This window comes from Mesoplodon densirostris, chromosome 2, assembly GCF_025265405.1.
Source record: "Mesoplodon densirostris isolate mMesDen1 chromosome 2, mMesDen1 primary haplotype, whole genome shotgun sequence".
Lineage (NCBI taxonomy): Eukaryota > Metazoa > Chordata > Mammalia > Artiodactyla > Ziphiidae > Mesoplodon > Mesoplodon densirostris.
The window spans coordinates 40,395,942-40,408,882 of record NC_082662.1 but is presented as its reverse complement, the minus strand read 5'-3'; the positions used below and the strand labels follow the sequence as shown (position 1 = coordinate 40,408,882).

Here is a 12,941-nt window from a genome sequence, read left to right as displayed (position 1 = left end):
TTCATTTCTCCCAGGGAAACCTATTTGGTTCTGAAATTGTTAGCCTTGATTTTAATACTTTTGATTAAAAAAATTGATACTTTTAGAGCAAACTTTTTCAAAAGGTATGTAATCTTCAATGACCATTTTAATACATAGAAATTTTAAGATATTAAATCTCTTCCATGTCATCCTCATAATTACTAGAATCTTTTTCTACACTTTGAACTGTTTTCTTTGTATGCATGTGTATGTAAGAGAAATTATTCATTTGAATCCTCTCCTCTGCCTAAAATATACTTCTTCAGCACTCAGATTATCTCTTTTAGGTAAAAGTGCATATTTCCAATTGTTTTTACATGAATGTCTTCTGTTTAGATATCTTAGCATGGATGAGACACGCAAATTGTTACTTTTGCTGGAATCTGATCCCAAGGTTTGTTCTCTCCCATTAGTGGGAATGTAAGTATTGCATTACTTATGAAAACCTTTTCAGCCATATATGTATTCAAATGTATATTATAAGCATGTGAATCATTTGTACTATGAATATGTCATTAATACTTGGATCACCTTATAAAACCATAAATGCCAATGATGCTTAAGCTTTCTTATTTTAACAGCTGAATCAGTTAAAACAAGATTTTTGTCCAATCTTAGGAAGAAGTCCAGTATATAAAACAAAGTTGAATTCTTCTGGTTGAAGTTGAAGCCTTAGAGCCCTGTTTCTTTAACCTTATTCACTACCCCTGTCCTTAAGGCACCTTGAAGAACTCAGGACTCAGGATAACACTGTTTAAAATTCACTGCCAGGCAATTTTGCAGAAATTCTCTTTAGTGTTTATGGCGATCTCTTTTCGAGTTGGTGGTTAATGACATTTAGATAGATTATTCAGTCAGAAATTTATATTAATTCGGTATTTATTGAGTGCTTACCCTATACATAGTATTATGTTTCATACTGTGTTGGGATTTAAAGCTCCTCAAGGAATTAATAATTAAAGGTGAGGCGATAAAATATTCAAATGTTCCCACATAGAAAGATAAATAGTAGAAAGTATATGATTTACTATGAAATAAACAATTTAGACAGTGAGCACTATTACTGTTTGCAAGAGAGATGATAGGGGACGTTTTCTTAGAGAAGGCAAACTTGAGCTGGACCTTTAAGTGTGTAGATAATAGAAGGGAGGATTGACTGGGAAGGGAACCCATATGTGGGAACGGTATGCACAGACTTAAAAAATGAGAGTACAGAAATGTTCTGTGGACCATGAAATCTCCTTACAGTCTTTTTGCTCTGGTCCTGGTAGTGGCTGTGTGTTATTGCTGCTAAGTGAATATCTATTAAGAGTTTTCTGAGACTTCCCTGGTGGTCCAGTGGGTAAGACTCTGTGCTCCCAATGCAGGGGGCCGGGGTTCAATCCCTGGTCGGGAAGCTAGATTCTGCATGCATGCCACAACTAAGAGTTTGTATGCTGCAACTAAGAGCCAGTGCAGCCAAAATAAATAAATAAATACTTAAAAAATAATAAAAAAAATTTTTTTAAAGGAGTTTTCTGTTTTTCAGCCTACCTGTATAATTATAGACTTAAATCCTCTCAATAACTCTATGGTTTTAGGCTGCTAACTTCTTTCTCCCCTAATTCAGCCTATTCTTTCTAGTGCAGGCTAATTGATTCTAATTGATTTCTGCTTTCACCTCTATTGTTAACCATTTTCTTTCCCACAGTTTTACCATCATTTCAGTGGAAGAGGACAGAAAGTGGTGCTCTGTCTCCAAATCTGTCTATGGTTATAGGTATATCTATAGTCTCCCTCTTAATTATCAGCATGGTTTAATGTTCATAGATTTCTTATTTATGAGCCCTTTAATCTGTTCCTGGTGAATGCCAAGAATTTCTGCCACATTACCTTGAGAAGAACATAATCTAAAGAATGTTAAGTACTAATTTGTAAAATGACTATAGTTTTTAATTTCTATTTTTTGTTTTAGCTGGCTGTCTGGAATTATACATATCTATAGTCCTCAGGTGTGGGCTTGCTGCTTGCGATACATGTTCAGTTCTTCTATTCAAGAAAGGTAAGTGATATTTTTTTCTGTAGGGTTTTATTTTGATCTTTACCTTCATTCATGTTTTACTGGTGTTATTTAAAGTTCATGCAATGCCTTAACCTTTTATAATACTTAGAAACCAGAAGAACAGGCACACTAAGGAAGTCAAGCATTATATTAAATGGGAATAAAACCAGACAAAAAAGGTGACATTGTGCTATACTTGGAAATATGAAGGAATTCCCTTGCCTAATGACAGTACTGTAACACAAAAGACATACTTTTTATGAGTGGAAAAAAACCCCTAGGGATCATCTACTCTAGCATCCTATTTTATAAAGAAGAGATTAATTTTCATTGAAGGGACTGAAAATGAGTTTGAGTTTGTTTCAAGTGTTTTATTGTTACCCTGTGCTACTGATAGTACCTTAAGAAACATTTGAGATGAAGTTTAATGTTCTTGGAACTAAAGCACAAGCATTGGAACTAATAGGGAAACTTTATTTCTAACCTCAACTCCTCATTTAATTTTGTTATTTTGTACATGATACCACTATTTGCCTCTTACTTTCTTCATCTAGTAAATGAAAATTCCAGAGTCTGTTTCTGTCTGCTTTGGTGGCTATAATACACTTTTTAAAAAAAACTTTAATGAAAAGGCAGTATAAGTACATAGCAAAAAATCAGACATATATAAAGATGCATAATAAAAATGTCTCTTCCACCCCATTTCCCCAGACCCTATCCCCAGAGACAATCACTGTTAAAGGAGTATCTTGTGCTTCCTTCTTGAAATACCAATCCATAAACAAATAACACCCTTCCCTGGTCTGTAAAAGTTAAATCACAAATGGGATCAAACTGTTTTACCTTTTCTCTGTTGCTTTTTTCTTTATATCATTATACCTTGGAAATCATTACTAAATCTTTGCACATGCAGATTTAATACACATATTTACAACTGAATAGTAAATAATATATACTGTATTTTAAAAACTACTCCTTTTGCTTGCGGACAACTTTGTGTATACATCTTTGTTGTATATATTAGTATATTTGTGGAATAAATTCCTAAAAGTGGTTTTTCTGGGTCAAATAGTAAATAATTTTAAATTTTGGTAGATATTGCCAATTTGTGCTTCAAAGACTATCAGTTTATAATCTTTCCAACAGTGTTTGAGAGTGCCTGTTTTCTCCATCCCCTCACTAACACTGTGGAACAAGTATTTGTTGAGCACCTACTATGTACCAAGCACTATTCATGATATTGGCAATAAACAGTAAACAAAATAAAGACCCTGCAGAGATAGGCAGTAAACAGAAAAAATAAGTAAAATAAAGAGTATTTTACAAGGTGATGAGTGCTGTGGAGAAAAATAAGCAGGGGAGGTGGATGTTGTGTCTATGGTAGTGGCAGGTATGGTTGCAGTTTTAAATAGGGCAGTCAGGCAGGCAAAGACTTGAGATGGGGGAGTAAGCCATGTGGCTGTCTGGGGCAGTATCACAGGATGATGGGTACAGTGCTGTGGGTGAAAGATCACCTTGCATCTTCAAGGAATAGCAAGGAAGTAACGTGGCTGGAGAGGAGTGAGGGAAGGGAAAAACAACAAGACCTCAGAGAGGTAACTGGAAGGCTATTATTAGACTTTTTTTTTTTTTTTTTAATTTTTGGCTGCGTTGGGTCTTTGTTGGGGCGTGTGGGCTTTCTCTAGTTGTGGGGAGCCGGGGCTACTCTTCATTGCAGTGCGCAGGCTTCTCATTGCAGTGGCTTCTCGTTGCAGAGCACGGGCTCTAGGTGCGGAGGCTTCAGTAGTTGTGGGGTGTGAGCTCAGTAGTTGTGGCTCGCAGGCTCTAGAGTGCAGGCTCAGTAATTGTGGCACACAGGCTTAGTTGCTCCATGGCATGTGGGATCTCCCCGGACCAGGGATCGAACCCGTGCCCCCTGCACTGGCAGGCAGATCCTTAACCACTGCGCCACCAGGGATGCCCCCATTATTAGACTTTTGATCTTTGCAAATCTGATGTTTTATAATCTCATCTTCTGGGAACCTCCTAATCATGTCTCTTGCCATTACTCTATTGGGTTGTGTATCTTTTTCACATTGCTTTGTAAGAGCTCTCTTTTTCTTTTTCACTCTCTGTATATATACATTTATATAATATGTAAAGTATACAGAGAAGTATATATTTCTTAAAATATGTGTGTTATATGCTGCAAAGATTTTATATATGTGTATATAAACATGTTATAAAAATGTGCGTGTGTACATACGTATATGTATTTGTATTGGTATAGATATGTGGCAAAAATTTATTTCCCCCAGATTGTCATTTCATTTCATTTTGGTTAATATTTTTTCCCAGGCTTTTTTTAAAGTCCGATTTATCCTTTTTTTTTTTTTTCTATTTTGCTTAGAAAGGATTTTTATTGAAATGAAAATCTCTTGTTTTTTCTCCAGAAGCTACAGTTCTACTTTTTACATTTTATTTTAATTATATAATATAGTTAGTTTTATTTGCAATAAAAGAGAAGTTAATTATTCATTTTAGCATATTAGTAATATTAAGTTTTATTATCAGTGACTGGTCTTGCTTTAATTATTTATTGATAGTAAATGCTTGGTGAAGTTAGTTTTGGAGCTCTCTCTGTTAATATGAAGCGTTAGGGAATTTCTTTGATACCTGGACTCTTTAATTACTGCCAGCCTTTAACCAGGGAGGCATCAGCACTGCTTAGCATAGCTTAGGTTAGTACTTTACAGCATTCTGATCAGTGGTCTTGTCTGACCCTAGAGAGAGGAATTGAGCAGAATAGGCATTCTGCCTCCTAAACCCTCACTGCTTTGTTTTGTTAATAGTGTAATATATCCCCAAATTATCCTTCATTCAACATTTTACAAAGTAGAGACAACTACTAAAAGTATTTTTAAATAGTGGGTTTTGGTGTGTATTTTAAGGACTCTTGATTACATTACAGATATTTGTTCAGTCATGTAGTGAATAATAAAATGAATGTTCATTTTATCCGTGTTTATAGTAGTGAAATATTGTGAATAAAATATACACTTTTAGAAGTCTAGGTGAATCAATAATAGCACATCTATAAATTGTAATACTGGATAGTCACTAAAAAAGAATAAGGAGGTCTAAGGTATAATATAGAATAGTGACATGGAAAGAAATCCAAGATTGTCAAATAATAAATAGCAAATACAATTAAGGAAACAATCCCATTTACCATTGCAACAAAAAGAATAAGATACCTAGGAATAAACCTACCTAAGGAGGTAAAAAACCTGTACTCAGAAAACTGTAAGATACTGATGAAAGAAATCAAAGATGAAACAGATGGAGAGATATATACCATGTTCTTGGACTGGAAGAATCAATATTGTGAAGATGGCTATACTACCCACAGCAATCTACAGATTCAGTACAATCCCTATCAAATTACCAATGGCATTTTTCACAGAATTAGAACAAAAAATTGTACAATTGATACGGAAACACAAAAGACCCCAAATAGCAAAGGCAATCTTGAGAAAGAAAAACAGCTGGAGGAATCAGGCTCCCTGACTTCAGACTATACTACAAAGCTACAGTAATCAAGACAGTATGGTAGTGGCACAAAAACAGAAATATAGATCAATGGAACAGGATAGAAAGCCCAGAGATAAACCCATGCACCTATGGTCACCTAATCTATGACAAAGAAGGCAAGAATATATAATGGAGAAAAGACAGTCTTTTCAGTAAGTTGTGCTGGGAAAACTGGACAGCTACATGTAAAGGAGTGAAATTAGAACACTCCCTAACACCATACACAAAAACAAACTCAAAATGGATTAAAGACCTAAGTGTAAGGATGGACACTATTAAACTGTTAGAGGAAAAAACATAAGCAAAACACTCCTTGACATAAATCACAGCAAGAGCTTTTTTGACCGACCTCCTAGAGTGATGAAAATAAAAACAAAAATAAACAAATGGGACCTAATAAAACTTTAAAGCTTTTGCACATCAAAGGAAACCATAAACAAGACCAAAAGACAACCCTCAGAATGGGAGAAAATATTTGCAGATGAAGCAACTGACCAGGGATTAATCTCCAAAATATACAAACAGTTCATGCAGCTCAATAACAAAAAAAACCCAAACAATCAGAAAATGGGCAGAAGACCTAAATAGACATCTCTCCAAAGAAGACATACAGATGGCCAAGAGGCACATGAAAAGATGCTCAACATCACTAATTATTAGAGAAATGCAAATCACAACTATCATGAGGTATCACCTCACACCAGTCAGAATGGCCATCATCAAAAAATCTACAAACAATAAATGCTGGAGACGGTGTGGAGAAAAGGGAACCCTCCTACACTATTGGTGGGAATATAAATTGGTACAGCCACTATGGAGAACAGTATGGAGGTTCCTTAAAAAACTAAAAATAGAACTACCATATGACCCAGCAATCCCACTCCTGGGCATATACCTGAAGAAGGTCATAATTCAAAAAGATACATGCACCCCAGTGTTCATTGCAGCAGTATTTACAATAGCCAGGACATGGAAGCAACCTAAATGTCCATCGACAGATGAATGGATAAAGAAGATGTGGTACATATATACAATGGACTATTACTCAGCCATAAAAAGGAACGAAGTAGTGCCATTTGCAGATGTGGATGGACCTGGAAACTGTCATACAGAGTGAAGTTAAGTCAGAAAGAGAAAAACAAATATTGTATAATATTGCTTATATGTGGAATCTAGAAAAATGGTACAGATGAACTTATTCGCAAAGCAGAAATAGAGACACAGTTGTAGAGAACAAACTTAAAGATACCAAGGGGGGAAGGAGAGGGTGGGATGAATTGGGAGCTTGGGATTGACATGTATACACTACTATGTATAAAATAGATAACTAATGAGAACCTACTGTAGAGCACAGGGAATTCTACTCAGTGCTCTGTGGTGACCTAAATGGGTAGGAAATCTAAAAAAGGGGATATACGTATATGTATAACTGATTCACTCTGCTGTACAGCAGAAACTAACACAACATTGTAAAGCAACTATACTCCAATAAAAAATAATTTTAAAAAAACTATATCACAGACCTATTGAATATGTGGTTTAGAAATATACCAGTAATCACGTTGTGTGCTTTTAATTAAATGTTCTTTCTCTTTTCCCTCAAAAAAAAAAAAAAAAGGAACAAATGCAAATAGTGTGTATAGTACCTTGTTTTTGTTAAATGGTATAAAATGTTTGCATATGCCTATGGGGAAAATTCTGTAAGTAAATACGGTAAACTGGAGAGTGGAGTGGGATGGTTTTCTATTTTATACATTCCTGTTTTTGTTTGAAGTATTTACAAGGAATATGTATTCCATAATAAATGTATTTTAAAAATTAAAAATTAGTAACATTAAAAAGTAAGCATAGGGAATTCCCTGGTGGTCCAGTGGTTAGGCTCCACGCTTCCATTAAAGGGAGCATGGGTTTGATCCCTGGTCAGGGAAAAGTAAGCATAAACTTGCCCCTCAGTTTTCTTCCAAAAACTGGACTGTTTAGTTAGTCTATTAACTAGATTGAGAGACTCACATAGAATTCTTTGAGTGTACTCTTGTTATTCTCAGTAAATTTTAATTAAATGGCATTTTTTTATCCAGGGTTTTTTCGGAATCTGGAAATTTCATTATAGTTCTCTATTCTGTGACACATAAGGATCCTGAGTTTTATGAATGCCTCCCTTGTGATGGCAGGTTACCTGACCTTCGCTTCCAGCTACTAACTAGTAAGGAAACATTACATCTTTTCAAAGTAAGTGATTTGATTACCTAGCACACTTATGACTATTCAGGGTTGTACTCAAATTATTAGGCTTTATTTATAATCAATCTTACTGAATATTAAGTTTATTCATTTATGGTTAATTTTGTTTTGTAAATTTTAGGCCATACCTCCAGAACCAAATTCTAATGCAGGATGAAACGTTATCTACAGAGTAACTTTCTCATGTTTTCCTAAAACCTTTGAGGACTATATCAAGAATTTAATGTATATGTTGTATCATTTTACGATATTGAGAGTTAATTTGTGATCTTAGTGTTTTCTTTGTCCTGACTGTTAATTTTTAAATGTATGGGTATAACAAATGGTTTCTCATACTTAAAAGTCAATGTCTATAATATATAACCCTAGGAATCAGAATAGATTAATATGACTGGCAAAAAAATTCGTTCGGGTTTTTCTGTAAGATCTTATGGAAAAACCTGAAAGAACTTTTTGGCCAACCCAGTACATTTAGGTGATGGTCACAGAAAAAGTAGATCTTTGAAACCGTAAGTGTCATTATGTAAAAACATTCTAAGGCCAAAAATAAACAATAATTCTGCTTTTTTTTTTTTTTTTTTTTTTCCTTTTTGCGGTATGTGGGCCTCTCACTGTTGTGGCCTCTCCCGTTGCGGAGCACAGGCTCCGGATGCGCAGGCCCAGCGGCCATGGCTCACGGGCCCAGCCGCTCCGCGGCATATGGGATCCTCCCAGACCGGGGCACGAACCCGTATCTCCTGCATCGGCAGGCGGACTCTTAACCACTTGCGCCACCAGGGAGGCCCTGCTTTTTTTTTTTTTTAACAAAAATATTGACTATCTCGGGCTTCCCTGGTGGCTCATTGGTTAAGAATCCACCTGCCAATGCAGGGGACACGGGTTCAAGCCCTGGTCCCAGAATATCGCACATGCTGCGGAGCAACTAAGCCTGTGCGCGACAACTACTGAGCCTGTGCTCTAGACACAGTGAGCCACAACTACTGAGCCCATGTGCCGCATCTACTGAAGCCCACGTGCCTAGAGCCCATGCTCCGCAGCAAGAGAAGCCATCGCAGTGAGAAGCCTGTGCACTGCAACAAAGAGTAGCCCCCGCTCGCTGCAACTAGAGAAAGCCCACGTGCAGCAACAAAGACCCAACGCAGCCAAAAATAAATAAATTAATTAAAAAAATTTTTTTACTATCCCTAAATAACCATGTGTTACCACTCAGATCTTATTTTGTGCCTTTAATTTCATTTATAGGTTGTACTGATTCATGAATCAAGTTTTTGTATTTTAATTATACACATAATCATCTTAAATGAGGTCTATTTCCATTTTAGAGACATATATCGTTCACTCATTTTATTCTTCAGATTGTATGCTCAGTTTAAAGTTACTTTTTTTTTTTTTTGCGGTATGCGGGCCTCTCACTGTTGTGGCCTCTCCCGTTGCAGAGCACAGGCTCCGGACACGCAGGCTCAGCGGCCATGGCTCACAGGCCTAGCCGCTCTGCGGCATGTGGGATATTCCCGTACTGGGGCACGAACCCGTGTCCCCTGCATCGGCAGGCGAACTCTCAACCACTGCACCACCAGGGAAGCCCTAAAGTTACTATTTTAACTGAATCCCTGGTTATTGAGTAAGTTACATAGTAAAGGTAATTAGGTTTTTACTTTCATTTATGTAGTAGAGAGACGGATAGTTTTTTAAAAAGGTTGCATAAAAATAGAACCATATGATTCAGCAATTCCACTTCTGGGTATTTATCCAAAGGAAACAAGAACACTAATTCAAAAAGATATGTGTACCACCATGTTAATTGCAGCACTATTTACAATAGCCAAAATATTAAAGCAACCTAAGTGTCCATGGTTGGGTGAATGGATAAAGAAAATGTAATTTATCTTATATTATATTACATTATATCATATTATATTAATATAATGGGAAAATATTCAGCTGTAAAAAACGGAAGGAAATGCTGCCATTTGTGACAACGTAGATGGACCTTGAGGGCATTGTGCTAAGTGAAATAAATAAAACAGAGAAAAACAAATACCGTATGTCACTTATATGTGCAATATTTAAACAACAACAACAAAACATTTCATTGAACTCACAGACACAGAGAACAGATCGGTGGTTTGCAAGCGGTGGGGGGGGAGGGGGGGTTGAGGGTGGCCGAAATAGCCAAAGGTGGTCAAAAGGTACAAACTTCCAGTTATAAAGTAAATAAGTAATGGGGATGTAATATACAGCATGGTGAGTATAGTTAATAATACTATATTGTATTTTGAAAGTTCTTCTTTTTTAATTTATTTATTTTATTTACTTTTTGGATGCGTTGGGTATTCGTTGCTGTGCACAGGCTCTCTAGTTGCGGCAAGCGGGGGCCACTCCTTGTTGCGGTGTGCAGGCCTCTCATTGTGGTGGCCTCTCCCATTGCAGAGCTCAGGCTCCAGGCGCACAGGCTCCAGCAGTTGTGGCACACGGTCCCAGAAGCTGTGGCTCACGGGCTTCAGAGCACAGTAGCTTCAGTAGCTATGGCGCATGGGCCCAGTTGCTCCGCAGCATGTGGGATACCCCCGGGACCAGGGGTCGAACCCGTGTCCCCTGCATTGGCAGACAGATTCCCAACTACTGTGCCACCAGGGAAGTCCTTGAAAGTTCTTATAAGAAAAAATTTATCATTCTGCATGGTGATGGATGGTTAACTAGATTTATTGTAGTGTGTGTTTCACAGTATATTCAAATATTGAATCATTATGTTCACCTGAAAGTATTATGTCATATGTCAATTATATCTCAGTTTAAAGAATGATTTTTTTAAAAAAGATTATAGTTACAGAAATCAGAAGTCGCCTTTCCCCCAGTGTTTCAGAGTTACTTGTCATCTAAATAGAATTATCTGGTGTTTATGTAAGTCACATCTCAAAGTATGACCTACTTTATTTCAGAATGTTGAACCTTCTGACAAAAACCCAGTCTATTTTGAACTGAGTGCTGAAGGCCAGAATGCAGAAAGAGAGTTTTTTAACAAAGTTTCCAAGAATCTTTCAATTAAGAGGTAAAAGATATTTTATTATCATGTGTACTTTTAAAATTAATTTTATTAGTTTTTTGGTGAGTAATTAAAGTAACTCCCTAATTATTTCTGAGGAAACTGTGTAAAATCTTATACCATAGGTATCCTTGCTTTAAATGCATTCCTTCATACTCAGAAGTTGGATGATAATTTTAATGAAGTGACAACTCTAATATGGTTCTCATTTGAGTTGATTTATTACATAGGGGAACAAAAGTATTTGTCAAGACATTATCTTGTTTAAGAAGAAGCATCCTGTTTTTGTTTAGTTTGCCTTCTGTTCTTCCCTTCCTTGTAGTATTAAACCTAGGCCTATCAGATAAACTACTATAAAAAATAACTCGTCTACCTAAAAAAGAAAACTTTTAAAGCAAATGCACTTGGAGAATATTAAATAATGGTTGTGAATTTTTGAGTCCATATATACCTTTTATGGTAAAGTAGATATTCCCTTTGTATTAGGGTTCTCCAGAGAAACAGAAGCGACAGGATATATATACATAGAGATGTGTTTTAAGAAATTGATTTGTGCAGCTGGGGAGGCTTGTCAGGGCCAAAATCTGCAGGGTAGGCTGGCAGCCTGAGAAAAGTTGCAGTTAGAGTCCAAAGGTGGTCAGCTGGCAGAATTCCCTCCTCTTGGGGAGGTCAGTCTTTGTTCTATTAAGGCATTCAGCTGATTGGATGAGACCCACCCACATTATGGAGGATTATATATGCTTTACTCAGAGTCTACCGATTTAAATGTTAATCTCATCTTAAAAACACCTTCACAGAAACATCTAGAATAATGTATGACCAAAAATCTGGCTACTGTGGCCTAGCCAAGTTGACACATAAAATTAACCCTTCATATCCCTATTCCAGCTTTCTCATTTATTTTACTATGTGCCTGATAATGTGCTAAGAGCTGGGGATATAGTGGTATTAAAAACAGATGCAGACACGATCCCTTTCCTCATGGAATTTATAGTTCAGTAATGGAGTGTTGAACTCTCTGTATTATTTGAGAGGTCCATTAATTTAAGTTAATATTTACCAAGTATTTAATAACCTCATTTAAAAGTTACTTTGGAATGCTGGTTTATTCTTTGAGTCTGTAGCTCAGAAACTATTGTTATTTTTAACATGCACTTAAAACTGATTTGTCCTTTTCTCAACTTTTTGATTATAACCTTAACCTATCTTTGGGCCTCTTTAATACTATCTGTTTAGTATTCTGCATGAGAAACAAGCAGATATAACGTTCATTATAGATTATTGCAATTATTGAGAAAATAGCTTCACCTTTTTTTTTTTTTGGCCGCGCCACCTGGCACGTGAGATCTTAATTCCCCGAACAGCAATCAGACCCGTGCCCTCTGCATTGGGAGTACTGACTCTTAACCACTGGACCACCAGGGAAGTCCCTAGCTTGACTTTTTTTTTTTTTTTTTTTTTTTTTCAGTACGCGGGCCTCTCATTGTTGTGGCCTCTCCCGTTGCGGAGCACAGGCTCCGGACGCGCAGGCTCAGTGGCCATGGCTCACGGGCCCAGCCGCTGCACGGCATGTGGGATCCTCCCGGACCGGGGCACGAACCCGTGTCCCCTGCATCAGCAGGTGGACTCTTAACCACTGCGCCACCAGGGAAGCCCTTGACCTTTTTTTAATAGCATTCATTCATCTGTCCTTAACACTTGATTCTGTAGGTGGAAGTTAACTATGATACAGTTTTAAAATAAATGCCAGCTATGCCAACTATTTATAGAGGCTACATAACATAATAGTTGTGAGTTCAGGTTATGGTATAAGACATATATTTGTTCAGGTCTTGGTTGTAAATATCACTATCCCATCTGTAAAATGGGAATTATGACTTTATTCATATTGGTTTCCTATTGCTATTCTAACAAAGTACCACAAACTTAAGTGACTTCAAACAATACAAAGTTATTATCTTCTAGTTCTGGGGGTCAGGAGTCCAAAATGGATCTTTGGGGCTAAAATCAAAGTGATGGTAG

The 12,941-nt window shown here is 36.8% G+C and overlaps 1 protein-coding gene across 4 annotated transcripts in view; it reads left to right on the top strand.

The window, feature by feature from the left end:
• The window catches only part of STIL (STIL centriolar assembly protein), a 65,309-nt gene that overhangs the window by 22,991 nt on the left and 29,377 nt on the right, over positions 1 to 12,941 (top strand). For all 4 annotated transcript variants that reach the window (XM_060089771.1, XM_060089770.1, XM_060089769.1 and 1 more), the window contains 4 exons: positions 358 to 441; positions 1,976 to 2,062; positions 7,714 to 7,864; positions 10,816 to 10,925. In XM_060089771.1, the coding sequence (XP_059945754.1) occupies positions 358 to 441; positions 1,976 to 2,062; positions 7,714 to 7,864; positions 10,816 to 10,925 (432 nt within the window). The remainder of the gene's footprint in view (positions 1 to 357; positions 442 to 1,975; positions 2,063 to 7,713; positions 7,865 to 10,815; positions 10,926 to 12,941) is intronic.